Source organism: Falco punctatus (assembly GCF_963210335.1).
Source record: "Falco punctatus genome assembly, chromosome: 6".
NCBI lineage: Eukaryota > Metazoa > Chordata > Aves > Falconiformes > Falconidae > Falco > Falco punctatus.
Genome location: NC_137585.1, coordinates 2,768,336 through 2,781,277, shown reverse-complemented (window position 1 = coordinate 2,781,277; position 12,942 = coordinate 2,768,336). Strand labels below are relative to the sequence as shown.

At 40.4% G+C, this 12,942-nt stretch overlaps 1 protein-coding gene across 4 annotated transcripts in view; it reads left to right on the top strand.

Moving 5' to 3' along the window:
* The window catches only part of STXBP5L (syntaxin binding protein 5L), a 203,861-nt gene that overhangs the window by 112,017 nt on the left and 78,902 nt on the right, over nucleotides 1-12,942 (top strand). For all 4 annotated transcript variants that reach the window (XM_080391194.1, XM_080391193.1, XM_080391196.1 and 1 more), the window contains 2 exons: nucleotides 3,895-3,978; nucleotides 11,266-11,389. In XM_080391194.1, coding sequence (XP_080247320.1) covers nucleotides 3,895-3,978; nucleotides 11,266-11,389 — 208 coding nt within the window. The remainder of the gene's footprint in view (nucleotides 1-3,894; nucleotides 3,979-11,265; nucleotides 11,390-12,942) is intronic.

Here is a 12,942-nt window from a genome sequence, read left to right as displayed (position 1 = left end):
CTGAAGACCATCAAGAGGTGGTGGTGGGAGAAATCAGACTCTCCACAACACTTCATAGGTGGGCGGTAGATAAAAGCGTTCTTTAGATACGCTTCAGGAAATGAATAGTGGGTACAAATCAGTCATAATCATTGCTCAAAATACAGATGCGTGTGTACTCTCCAAGTACAAAGGTATCGTGCTCTGCAACGGTCCAGTAGTATATTCTCTGGGGTATCACAAAGTTGTTACCAGATCTGGGCGTGTTTCACTGAAGTAAATAAATAGCATTCTCCTATAGGTGTGGAGTGGTCAAGAGTCCTAAAACACAGACAAACCTTTCCAAATCTAGGATGATCGTAAGATCTCTTTTTGAAAGCCAGGGAAGACTGTGTGCTGACTGCATATTCATCTGTTAAAATTCTTTCAATTCCTATAAGTTCCAGTTTATATCAGTGACTGATGACCCGTTTTTCTGTGCCAAAAGAGTAAATGCAATTCCGGAAGACTTCTACCATTCAAAATTTTTCCAGAGTGCACTGTCTGAATACAGTCTGCCATCAAGGCAGACTTTGGAGACAGTCGTCTTAATGAGTCAAGCAAGCCGTGGCTGGAAGACAGACAACAAAGAGAATCTGGGCATTTAATGTGTCGCTGAAGAACAACTTGGGGACCTAGTGATTAAGTTCATGAAATATAACTATGTCTGCCAAATCAATGAATGAGTGTACATTAGGAACAGGCTGAAGTGCACAGATATTTGTAAGTGGCAGATCTGTAGCAAACATGAATTTTCTTTCTGCCACAGAAGAAGACATTAACTGCAATGGTCTGCAGTTTCCCACCAAATGGAGAAAGCTTAATAGGAAAACGTTTTATGTTATTAACTATCAGCTGGTGAGCTAACCTTCCTATTTCTGAGACCTAATAACACCTAAATACAGTGTGCACTTGGCAAGCTTGGGTTTTTTCTCCCAGCTGTTTTGTGCTACCAGATTAAGGAAGGGGTTGGATGGCACGTGCCAGGATGCAATTAGTTGATTGTAAAGGAGAAATCTCCCTAAGAAAACATCATCAAATGCATTTCATGGAGAGGGATTTAAGTCAAGATGTGGAGCAGCTCCACTAGACAAGGAAGATCTTGCCAGAGCTCCTCCCTCCCTCAAATTCTGTCCAACTTTCTGCATGTTTCTTAACCTAATTAAGCATGAGTAATTAAACAAGGTGCCAGGAAACACAAGCTGAAGAGAAATCTTTGGGTTTTTTCCTTCCTGGACTCTTTATGCATGTTTACACGTATTTTTCTTCTTTGTGTTTCCCCTCCAACGGCATTTATGGACGTTTGATTTTTTACTTCTGTTACAGACATAGAGCTTGTCTGGCCAAGAGGAGTATGACTGAGTTTCCTGTGATTCAGACAGGTCGGAGTATAAAGATCCTGGCAATGAGACCAATCATTCTCCCAGCTGGAATTCTGACTTCAGTGTCATAGCACAGTACTGGTAGTTAGGCAGCAAGGCTACCATCTGAGCAAAGAGAAAGAGATCCCTGACTATGCAACAAATCTGTTACTCTTTCAGCTTCTTCCTGAAATCACAGCACTTTGTGTCTTGCAGTTCTGTAGTTCTGTTTTGCATTAAGCATTTCAGTGATAGATCAAGTGAAATGCTGCCTCTGATAGGAGGTATTTAACCTTTTAGTAATTACCTGGAGCATGATATCTTTGCAAAAGAGAGTGATAAAAATCAAAAGACAAGCCTGCTTCACCAGAGAGAAAAGCGTATTAAGGAACAGGGTCACATACTAAGAGCTGGTTTATTCCTTCAGTTTTCTGAATATATTTGTACAAAAGCTGAGGTGAAAAGACTACTGGTAGATACGAACCGAACTCAACTGTTTTGGTGCCCAGCTGTAATGCACTAATGCAAGCATTTGTTATGATGACAGTAAGGAAGAGACTCAGACCCCATAACATATTGATTAAACTAACATTTATTTGAGTTATATATGAAAAGGATGATGGGAGCCCCAAGTTGTGTAGCATTGGATGAACCTCCAATAAGGACACAGCACACTGTGTTGGTCCCCTCTGCGAAAAGGTGTGCCAGCATTTTGGTCTTTAGAGATCTCCAAAGATTTATTTTTTAAAAAACTACCCATTTCTACTGTCAAGCAAAAGGGTGTTCACATGACACATACTGCCTGACATTAAGATAAAGACAAAGACACAAAGTTGCTGTAATTGCCCTTACCAAGTGGGAGCTGCCCTCAGCCTTCTTTAGAATTAGCCAGCCAAGTTTATCTTGTGGCCAAGGGATGTGGCCAAGGATGCAGCACTACACAGGCCTGAAAGGCAAGTGCTGTCTGCAGCACAAAATAGCACAGCACAAGCCTGCACCTACTCAGGATAACTACTTTGTGGATCACTAACTCCTGGATATACAATTGTCTTCCATCTAGGATCACTACACTGACAGTGAGAGCAGCCACAGCAAGACACCTCTTTGTTCAGTCTCTCAGTGGCCATCTATTATCCCAGAATACCATATGGCATCCTGACACAAATGCTATCCATTTAGCTGCATGCTTTCTGAACAGGATGTGTTTTCACATTTACCCTGCCACAGAATCCCATATGGATCCATCCAGAGCAAAAATGATAAATATTCTGGAATTTCTCCAGGACAGATTGTATTTTTTTCAGGAGCAGAATTCTTAACTAATGAGATATTGTTCATATTCAGGTATTACATATATTAACTATAAATCATTCTCAGATTAGGTAATAAATCTCCCCATAATGAATATGCAATATAAAGAATCATATCTAGTAGGGTTGAGAGTAGTCCCAGATTTTTTTATAGCAGTGTTGATGTATCAGTTGTACTTGGAAACAAAGTGGAGTTTTGTTTAGCAGTCCAGCCGAGTTCCATTTTTATGACTTATACAACTGAAGTGAGTGATAGCAAAGATGCTGGTAAGGTTTCACAGATAAAGAGAAAATCTTGTCATTCTGCTCAAATTCTTAATATAGAAACCGTAAATTCTTGCCTGCATTCTGTGATCCATGTGTTTATGGACAAGGAACAACTGCAGTTATCGCTGTCAGTTGTAGAAAATATTCCATAGCAGAAATGTGTGAGAGTCTGCCAGAGACAAGGAGAAAGGATTGTTCATTCTTATTTTTCTCCTGAGCATTGCTTTTCTCCTCTTCCATCTTTTCACAAGCCTTCTTTGCTGATATTTCTCATGTGTGCGTGATGATATGACATACCACTTCTAGAAGAAGTAAAAATTGGCATTCCAGTTAATTTATTTTCAATTTCTAGGCAAGCAGGCAATTTATTCTCTGCAGGAAAAGTTCTTCAAAATGTTTTAAAGAAATAGAAAGCAGAAATTAAAGGAGTATGAGTAGCTGAATGAGAGTTTAATCTGGTGACTCTTTGATGTGAAATTATTTATGTTATCTCTTATGTGTCAAACAGTTTTCCCTCCAACCAGGGGCAAGGAAGGTGAGGTGCAGGAACATGCTACAGTCTTATTTTCTCAGCACATGTGTGATTGTGGAGACTGTCCAAACCCATAACCTTGCAGAAAACAAAAACAAAACCACCCCAAAGAAGTAAACAAACAACAAAAAAACCTACCCTTTGACACAAAAAAAGATATATAAAGCAAATTTTTTCTTCCATATCAGATCTTAAATTTTCAGTAATGAGAAGTGATTTATACTGAATGATTATTTCAAAACAGGGTATTATGTGTAGTGTGATCTACAATCTTGGACATCCGTTCAGCATTTCTTTTTATGGTGCTTATTTTTTAAAAAAAATCCCTTGAAACAGTTAAGTTCTTCAATATTTGTATATACCTTTAGAATCTGAAACTGCAATTGTGTTTGTTTCCCTCCTCTAGCTATTGATAGGTTATGAAAATGGGACTGTCGTACTCTGGGACTTACGATCTAAAAGAGCTGATCTCAGAGCTTATTACGATGAGGTAAGCAACTTCCATTAATTCAGAAAAACTGTTATTCGGTTTGTCGTATGCTTTATCGAGCAGATGGATTGTTATCTTAAGGCATTGCTTGTTCTGGAAATACTGTTTGTGCTATGCTTTTGAAGAAGTTATTGATGATAGAAATCAAAACATGGAATCTCTAGTTCTAATGCATTTGCCTCTTATAAGTGTACTATGACGTGGCGTCTCTTCCCCTTGATTCTGACAAGTTCATCAGCTTCTGTGTGGGGATCCTCAGTTGAACAGTGTGTAGTAATGAGCTGACCTGAGATAGAGCTACATTGGGAATTATGTAATTATCTTTACTGAGTATTACTAGAACGTTAATTAGAATGGAAGACAAATTACTCTGTAGGGCTATTGGTATTAGCTAGTACTCAAGGTCTGATTAAAAAGTTTTCAAAATTATGTTCTCATAGTTTTATCAGACAGTTGCCTCTTGTTGCTTGTAAGCAGACTGTGTTAACCACACATGCAGTCTTGTGTGAATAAACAGGCTGTTTCAAAAAGAGATATATTCCTAGTTATTATGAATTTAGCACTAGCCCTGGGGAAAAACATGCTTTGTTCTGCCAGTCCTTCTGTAAAGTTCATCATGAATGAATGTGAATGCAACTACATCTGATGCTAGTAAAGGACCTTTTCTTTGAAGTGATCCAGACAGTAACTGGTTTCCTATGGTTCTCTTTCCTCCTTATCTTGCTACTCTGTTACATATAAGCAATACACAAGTGTATTTTCACTCTGAACAGTAACCTGAATATATCTGCATCCTGCACTCTTTCAGGCCTGTTTTCACAGACATGTCAACACTACCCTGAGCTTCAAGGCTAAGATTCTGACCATTCACATAGCAAATGTTCTAAAGGACATGGTAGTTCAGTTTAAACAGGCCAGCACTTCAGCCTGAGGACATGCCCTCTTAGTTGTCTCCAAGTGACAGTCTGCCTGTGCAGACACTTGTGAAATTGTGCCTGTTTTCTTACTTAAGGCTGGTCAGCTTTTTCCTTTTTACAGGTCTCCAGGGGGTGTCTGTTCACTCACTGTCCTCTCTTGTGTTCAGAGTAAGACTACGTAAAACAGGGTCTCCATAATACTGTGGTTTGGGTTTGGTTTTTTTTTCCCCTTGTTGAGACAGAGCGGTTGGGTGTTGAAAATTTTTAATATAATTTAGTTGTTCCACATTTGAGTACTGTCCTCAGGAACACTTTTTGGCCTTTTTATCAGTCATGTGCTTTCCTTCTCAGTGTTTATTTGCTGCCTCATTACTCCACTTTATACAACTTGTGATGGCTTGCTATTATCTATTGAAATAGTTGCAAGATTCTTATTTTGTCTTTAAAACAGTTGTGTGACTAGCCATTGTACTTTATTTCAGACTTTCAGGCTCCAGATTGATCATGTTCCAGATCTGCTAGCATCTCCCTAGGGAGCCCCTAAAAAGGGTTCCTTTTTAGATCCTGGGTTATGGCTTTTGTGAGTCACAGATCATTAGTTCAGCGTGTGCCAGTTTGGCACCAACCCAGGTTTTCAGACCTAAGCCTTTTCTTATAGATTGGCCACCTAAGGTCACCGTCCAGAAAACATTGTTCCTGCTCCCCTCCACCGTTCTATCTGGCCTGAGGCAAGGCCTCTGTGCCCTATGACAGCTGACCAGTCTTTCAGTATCGTCATTCTGGTGCTGAGCCAGCCAGTTGCAATTGCAGGGTATCTGTGAGGTCTCAGATAAATGACTGTCAATGTTCTGTATCTTCATGGAATACCAAAGTGCCTCTTTGAATGAGGTCTGAATGAAATTAATCGTGCCTCATTTTTCTTAATACCATTACGCTTTCTTTAGCACCAGTTTTGAAACCAATGTAGTCACCCTGTTTGATGGTGAAAGAGCTGGAAATCTCATCTAACTCACCACTTCCTCTTCTGGCATATTTAAGGATTGTCAGGTGGCATGATCTTTATCTGGAGCAGATACTTCTGTTTAGTATCAAAAATTCCCCTGGCACCAGGCTTCCCCATTAGCATTTGGTGTGTACTGTGAGAAACAGCTTATTTTCTTGTCTTTGATGGACTGTCAGTGTTCATCACCAAGGCAAGTCCTTTCTTCTCTGTAATTTTCTTCAGATAGCTGTCCGGCTTGGTAATGTCACTCAAAATAAATGTCAGCACCCTCCAGACTTCATCCAAATACTCATCCTTTCACAGGATCAAGCCTCAACTGGATTTGTCCTGTGTTACCCTTGACATTGCTCCTAGAATGAACAGCTCACTAAGACAACCCAATAGCTTGGAAGTGGTGGAGCTGAAGGCTGTGTCTCCTCCCTGTTCACAGACTGCAATTGCAGCATTTACAGCTGCATTCCTTATTCCATCTTTGTCACACTAAATGTCTTGAAGGCTGGGAACCTTTCATAGGTAAAACATGTCCTCCAATTGCACAGAAGTCAAATTAGCCTAAACTTGCAAGATCATACATTGAGTACAGAACATTGAGTATAGTTTCTGACATACGTACAAACTGAAAAATCAGAAAACAGAGAGGAATTATGTTGTCATGACTTCAAATCACAGACCTATTTGGCCCTGTAAAGTAAGGACCTGAATGGCGACACACTGCACATTCAGGTAAGAGAAATGCAAATCCTCCAGAAATGCAGGTTTTACATCTATGGTACAACCCCCCCGAAAAAAAAAAAAAAAAAAACAAAACCACCAAACAAACAAACAAAAACCCAAACCTCAATTGTTTTATCTCACACATTTTTTCTAAATTGGGAAAAAAAAGAAGGGGACTAAATTTAAAACCCTGCCGTCTCCATTCAGCTTGCTAGAAGCTTAAAAATCAGAGTGGAACACACCAACCTGCCTACAAGATTGGAATTTTTAATATTAAACACTCAGTCATGCTCAGTACATAGCTCTTTGGGCTGGTAACTGAGAATAAACGAACAGAAGTTCACTTACATTTATTACTACTGGCTCTATTCAAGGGACATTCTTTTCTATTAAATTATTTGTGCAAACAGGACTAAGATCAGCAAAATTAAAGCTTGCATCCCAATATGATGTACAGTCTAGCACTGGAAACCATTTAATCTTTTGCTGGCATAAATGTGGGACTGGGACAATTTGCTTGGCTAAAACAGGAGGCAGCCTTGGAAAGTAAAGTATCTTTAGACTGAAGTTGGCTGCTAACTTCTGGTTGAAATGGAGCAAAACTATGTCTATCTGCAAATATCATGCAGGCAAACTGTTCACTTACAAGTGTGAAAGCTTTACTAGCACAAGAACTGTGCAAGCAGAGTGCACCCTGCATGGAACAGAACCTTACTTCAGAGGTTATGGTGCCAATCTGGACAGAGCATCAGAGGAAGGAGCTGGAGGGTGAGGCTGACCCATGAATACTGTATTTAAATCCTTAAAAGAAACATCACACCACCACAACTCTAGTAAAGCTTAAATTTAACTCACTAACTTTCCTATCACTAACTTCCCTAACTTCAATCTGGAACACAAACCGCTCCAGGCTTTTATCAGAAACAGCGTGGCCAGCAGGACCAGGGCAGTGGTCATCCCCCTGTACTTGGCACGAGTGAGGCAGCACCTGGAATCCTGTGTTTGGTTCTGGGCCCCTCACTTCAAGAGGGACGTTTTGGTGCTAGAGCGTGTCCAGAGCCGGGCAACAAAGCTGGGGAAGGGGCTGGAGCACAAGTCTTATGCGGAGTGGCCCAGGGAACTGGCGTTATTTAGCCTGAGGAGGAGGACACTCAGGAGGGACCTTACTGCTCTCTGCAGCGCCTGAAAAGAGGTCGTAGGCAGGTGGGGGTAGGTCTCTTCTCCCAGATAACAAGCAACAGGATGAGAGGAGATTGCTGCAAATTATGCCAGGGGAGGTTTTGTTTGGATATTGGAAAAATTTCTTCACTGAAAGGGTAGTCAAACATTGGCACAGGCTGCCCATGGAGGCGGTGGAATCACCATCCCTGAAATGTTTAAGAAACACGTAGACGTGACGCTTAGGGACATGGAGTAGTGGTGGACTTTGCAGTCTTGGGTTAACAGTTGGACTTGATGATCTTAAGGTCTTTTCCGACCTAAATGATTTTATGTCTGCTCATTTCAAATGGGAGAGCTCACCAAGGATAGAAAAGGCTGTACGAGTCACATTATCTGGGACTAAAACATTCTTGTTTGTGAAACACCTGGTCCCAGAGTAGAACTTGAACCTCTTGCTAAAGTATCTGGTGTCTGCTTTTCAAGATGTCAGCTGCAAATTTGTTTCTTTGTGTCATGATCATCTTCTCAGTGATGAATATGAGATATTCAGGCCCTTTCCATCAGTGCTCCGATATGATGCCCTCTATAAAAGGCTTTCCTTGCAAGCCCTTTTTATAAATTCCTTCAAAAGTTTATTTCCATTGATTAGTATAAAAAAAGAACACATAAACAAGACCGATCCTTCAAAGGATTCTCAAGTTATTGTTGATAGTTGGCAGACCCAAAAACCCAGCCATCTTCATATACAGACTATTTAAAAGTTTGACAAGTTGTGTCAACACATATTCAGAGCTTCTGAAACATAGGCATCATCTTTAATTAGAACACATCTCCAAAACGGAGCTGCCGAGTTCACAGAGACATTTACCAAATGACAACTCCCCGCCTTTATCAAGCACTATGCCGTTGTGGAAATAATCACATCGGATGTGGCCCTCGCTGCAATGGTCCCCCAGTACTACTAATGGAAAGGATTCTTAAGATTCAAGCAGTAGGATGGGATGAGTATGGTGCTTGTCAAAATATGGTTAAAAGTGGTCCTAGAGTCCACATGGGTTCTTGTCAGTGGAGGAGGTTTGTGGTTGGGAAGGAGCTGAAAGGGTGTTGGGCACGCTTACTCTCAGTGCACGCTGAGTATGAGAGAAGATGGAATATGTATGCAGCCGCTGTGGGCACTGCAGGAGGAGAGACAGACCCAATCTGGAGTGATATGCTTCGTGTGCGTACACCGTGTGAACATTCACATGAGTCACCCAACGTGATGAACTCCTGTTCTGAGCAAATAACTGCTCCTTTTTTGTGTGGATGCTAAAGTGGATCAGAACGCTAGACATAATCTAGCAGAGAGAAAATGGGGGACTTGTTCGATACCACCTTTTGGTATTAGTTGTGACTCCCAGCTGAGACCTCCAAAAGTGATTCCGAGTATTTCTTGCCCATTTCAGGGCAAAGCCTGACAGGTGAGTTTGGGTTGCTGCTACACCACCTGTTTGTGACAGGAGCGTTCCGCCTCGGCTCCCCTCAGCAGGAGGTTTGTGCTGGCAGGTGGCACCTAGTAGCTGAGAGGCAGGTTAACGAGCAGCTTGGTAGTTTTCAGCTGCTAGTTAGTAGCTCCTGCTCACACACAGTTAGCGACTGTAACCATGTGAAATGTTTCTACCTGTGATAAAGCATCAAAAGCAGATTCAAGTTCTGCATGATAGCAAGCATGAATGAGCCCGTGTCAGAATCGATGTGCACGAGGGCAGACATGCCTTCAGAGTAAGCGGGGCAGCGCTCCCCACAGATCTGCGGTTCCTGCTGCGGGAGGGCAGCGACATTGCACTCTGTATGAACCATCTTCCTGTGTTGTCTTTTGTTGCTTCGCTTATAGTTTGGTATAGTTTTGTTGCCAGCCCCCACTCTGGTAAGCAGAAGTCTGAGTGACACCCATTACGTCACACAAAGATAAATCCCTGGAGCTCACGTTGTTCAGCTCTGTTTGTTGAGGCTTTACTGGCATGACCAGCTTCCCAGCACGTTAGCAGAGCTTTCGCACACAGGGCATGTCACATTCCTTTTAAACATCTGGGTCCTCTTAATCCAAAGGCTCATTTGTGGCCGTACTGTCCAGCCTCAGGAGCAGAGTAAAGTTTTGGTAAAGGGTCACAGCCTTTCTGTGGTTCCCGCTGATATTCCCTCCAGACCGTGAGCCGTTACCAACCGCAACAATCAATATACGTGTTAAAAGAGGAAGACCAACGGGGAGCTGTGAATCATGAGTGGTAGCACTTAGGTTTATTTCTTGTCACCTTAAGCAAGATTGATATGAACGACTCCAGTGCTGACTTGTGAATACCCAGGCATGATTTTAAAGTGATTTGGATAATCAGGTGATTGGCCATATGCAATTGTAAGTGATCTTCGTGTTTTCTGCGTTGCCAAAACTGGCAATTTAATAAACTGCGTTTAAGAATAGGTCTCTCTTATTTACATTTACATAAAAAAAACCATATTGTGTTTTTAGCTATTTGGCAGCTAACATTTCTGGAAAGGAAATGGATTCAAGGGAAAATTCTGTGAGTTCGTGCTTCTGAGGGGAGTGTATGAAAAACTGTGATGTACAATGAATCAATGTTTTGCTTTGTCAGAAAACGGGTTTTGTTAGTTTCCAGCACATACCAGTGAAAATGAAGGAGTTACACCATTATCCTTTCAGCCAGTTTGATTTATTATGGATATTTTCAGTCAGCTTCACTAATTATAAGTGAAATACTGAAAATGGTGTATTAATTTCTGAGGTGTTGCTTTTTGGCTTGTATAGCATTCATCATGTGGTACTTGCGTTGTGTACATAGGGGTGCAGTATTCCTCTTTGAAGCACTATCTGTTCCAGAAGTATCTTACAGCATTGTTTTGGTAATTTCCTATATGAATGAAACAATTATAGTATCTTTAGTGGTTTTCATTTTATATTAAACATCCCAGATTTCTGTGTACTTGCTCTGAAACTTAAGTGTGCAGGGTGGTAGTGGTGGTGGGGGGGAATTATTCAAGAACAGAGTACCATTTCTGCTTCTCCTAAATAGTCCTCTGGGGAAGGCTGCATGTGTTGTATACCTGTAAAACTTGTTACAGAGGATTCCTTGTATGTTTACCAGATGAAATACTTACAGGGAAAGTTGTCAGACATAACTATGATTGCACTGTATGTCCCTTGTTCTTATACATTTACCTTAATACCCTGTTCCTTCAATTTGGTCTGAGAGTACAGGCTTTCTTACATTCTTGTGTTATGTTAGCCTTTATAATGAATTGTTTTGCTCGACTAGCAGCAGAACACAGCTTTTGGTTACTAAAAAGTGCTGTAGTGCTGTTAATGGACTTCAGACAAACATAACCATCTAATTGTTGATATACTATTTGATTAATATAACTCAAAGTCATACATTAAGATATCATTACTGTAAACACTGTATTCCATTTCAGTCTCAAGTTCTTTCGTTTCTGTAGGCTATTCATTCTGTTGCTTGGCATCATGAAGGGAAGCAGTTCATGTGCAGTCACTCTGATGGCAGCTTGACCCTATGGAATCTGAAAAGTCCGAACAGACCATTCCAGACCACAATTCCACATGGTAATTTTGATATTTAAAAACTGTATAACTAAGAAATGATACAATATTCCCCATGCTGTTGGCTAATTTCTATGTCTTTTTCATTTTTTTTATTGTATCCCAGACCCAGAGTTGCTTCTTGCATAAGTATTTTCATCTGCAAAGTAGCTGTAAAATATTATAAAAATTAGAGATTGATTTTGATCAATTTTTTTAATAGATGTCATAAATAACTCTTACTGGTTAATATTGCTCTAATGTCTTCTTTTATTGAATTCATCTTAAGAGTCTGTTGCTGGTCTTTGACACCCTCAAAGGCTATGGGATTTTCACATTTCTTCTATATTTTGTACTTCTGTTCTTGTATGTGCAGTTTTCAGAAGTAATACATTTTGTACAAAGCACTGTGTTGCTTGTTATAGAGGTGGTACAAGGCTTCCCGAGTCACTGCAATGGAGAATTTAAAGGAGCCATGTTAAGAAATGGCCGAGTCTTTTATGGCTGGGACTTTATATGCCATTGCTTCCTATAAATGAGGTAAAAAGGTATTGACTCTCTTGCAAATCAATACATGACCAAGAAACCTGACTGAGTGGACAGGGAGGAAGAAGGTGAAGACAAAATCGTGTAGCCCAGAAGAGTTTTAGCATTTTCTTACATTTCCTAATTGCTTTTATTTTATAATTTTTAGTCACAGAATTGTGCTTTAGATCAGAAAGGACCTCTCAGAGGTCATCTAGTCTAACCCCTGGCTCAAACCAGGCCTGATTAGATCAGCTTGCTCAGGGCAGTGTCCAGTTGACACTGGACACTTGAACACTTGCAACAACAAATTGCACAGCCTCTCTGGACAACATCTTCCAGTATTTAACGACCCTCATGGTACAAATTTTTTTTACTGATACCAACCAGAATTCCCCATGTCACAGCTTGAGTCTTTTGCTTCCCATCATGTGACTGTGCACCTCTGAGAGCAGGCTGGCTTCATCTGCCCTCTATGATCCAACCAGGTTGATATTGAAAGCAAGCATAGGCTTTTCAAAGTAACAGAACCAAAATTGTTGGTTTTCTGGTTTACAAGTGACTTTTCTCTGACTGGAAGAAAGTACTGAGCCATGATTAACCAAGAACCCATGAATTTCGTTTGTACGCTTCATTTAATTTTATCACTCAACTAGTTACAGTCCAAAGCACGTAACATTTTGTCAACAAAAAGAGTTGAGTCAATCTAAGAATGACTAAGGAAAAAAATTAAGCTCTTTATGGTTATAATATGTTCAGGAAAAAAGGTATACATTTGGTCAAATGCATTAATTATTAGTTAAGTGCCATCCTTCTTAGTAATGTGCATGGGTTTTAGATGTCTTTGAAGTGTGGTCTGTGGTCCCTTAGATGTATATGGCAGTAAAAACACAAAGCCATAATAAATGCAATTAATTTTGACAAATGCATATTTTACGGAAGCAGGAGCTAGTACTCATCATCTTCTGTAGCTTTCAGTTTCTGTTATCTTACTGCTTATACAGTTGCTTCACTGTGTACGTTTTAGTTTGATAGTTCTATCATCATGATGA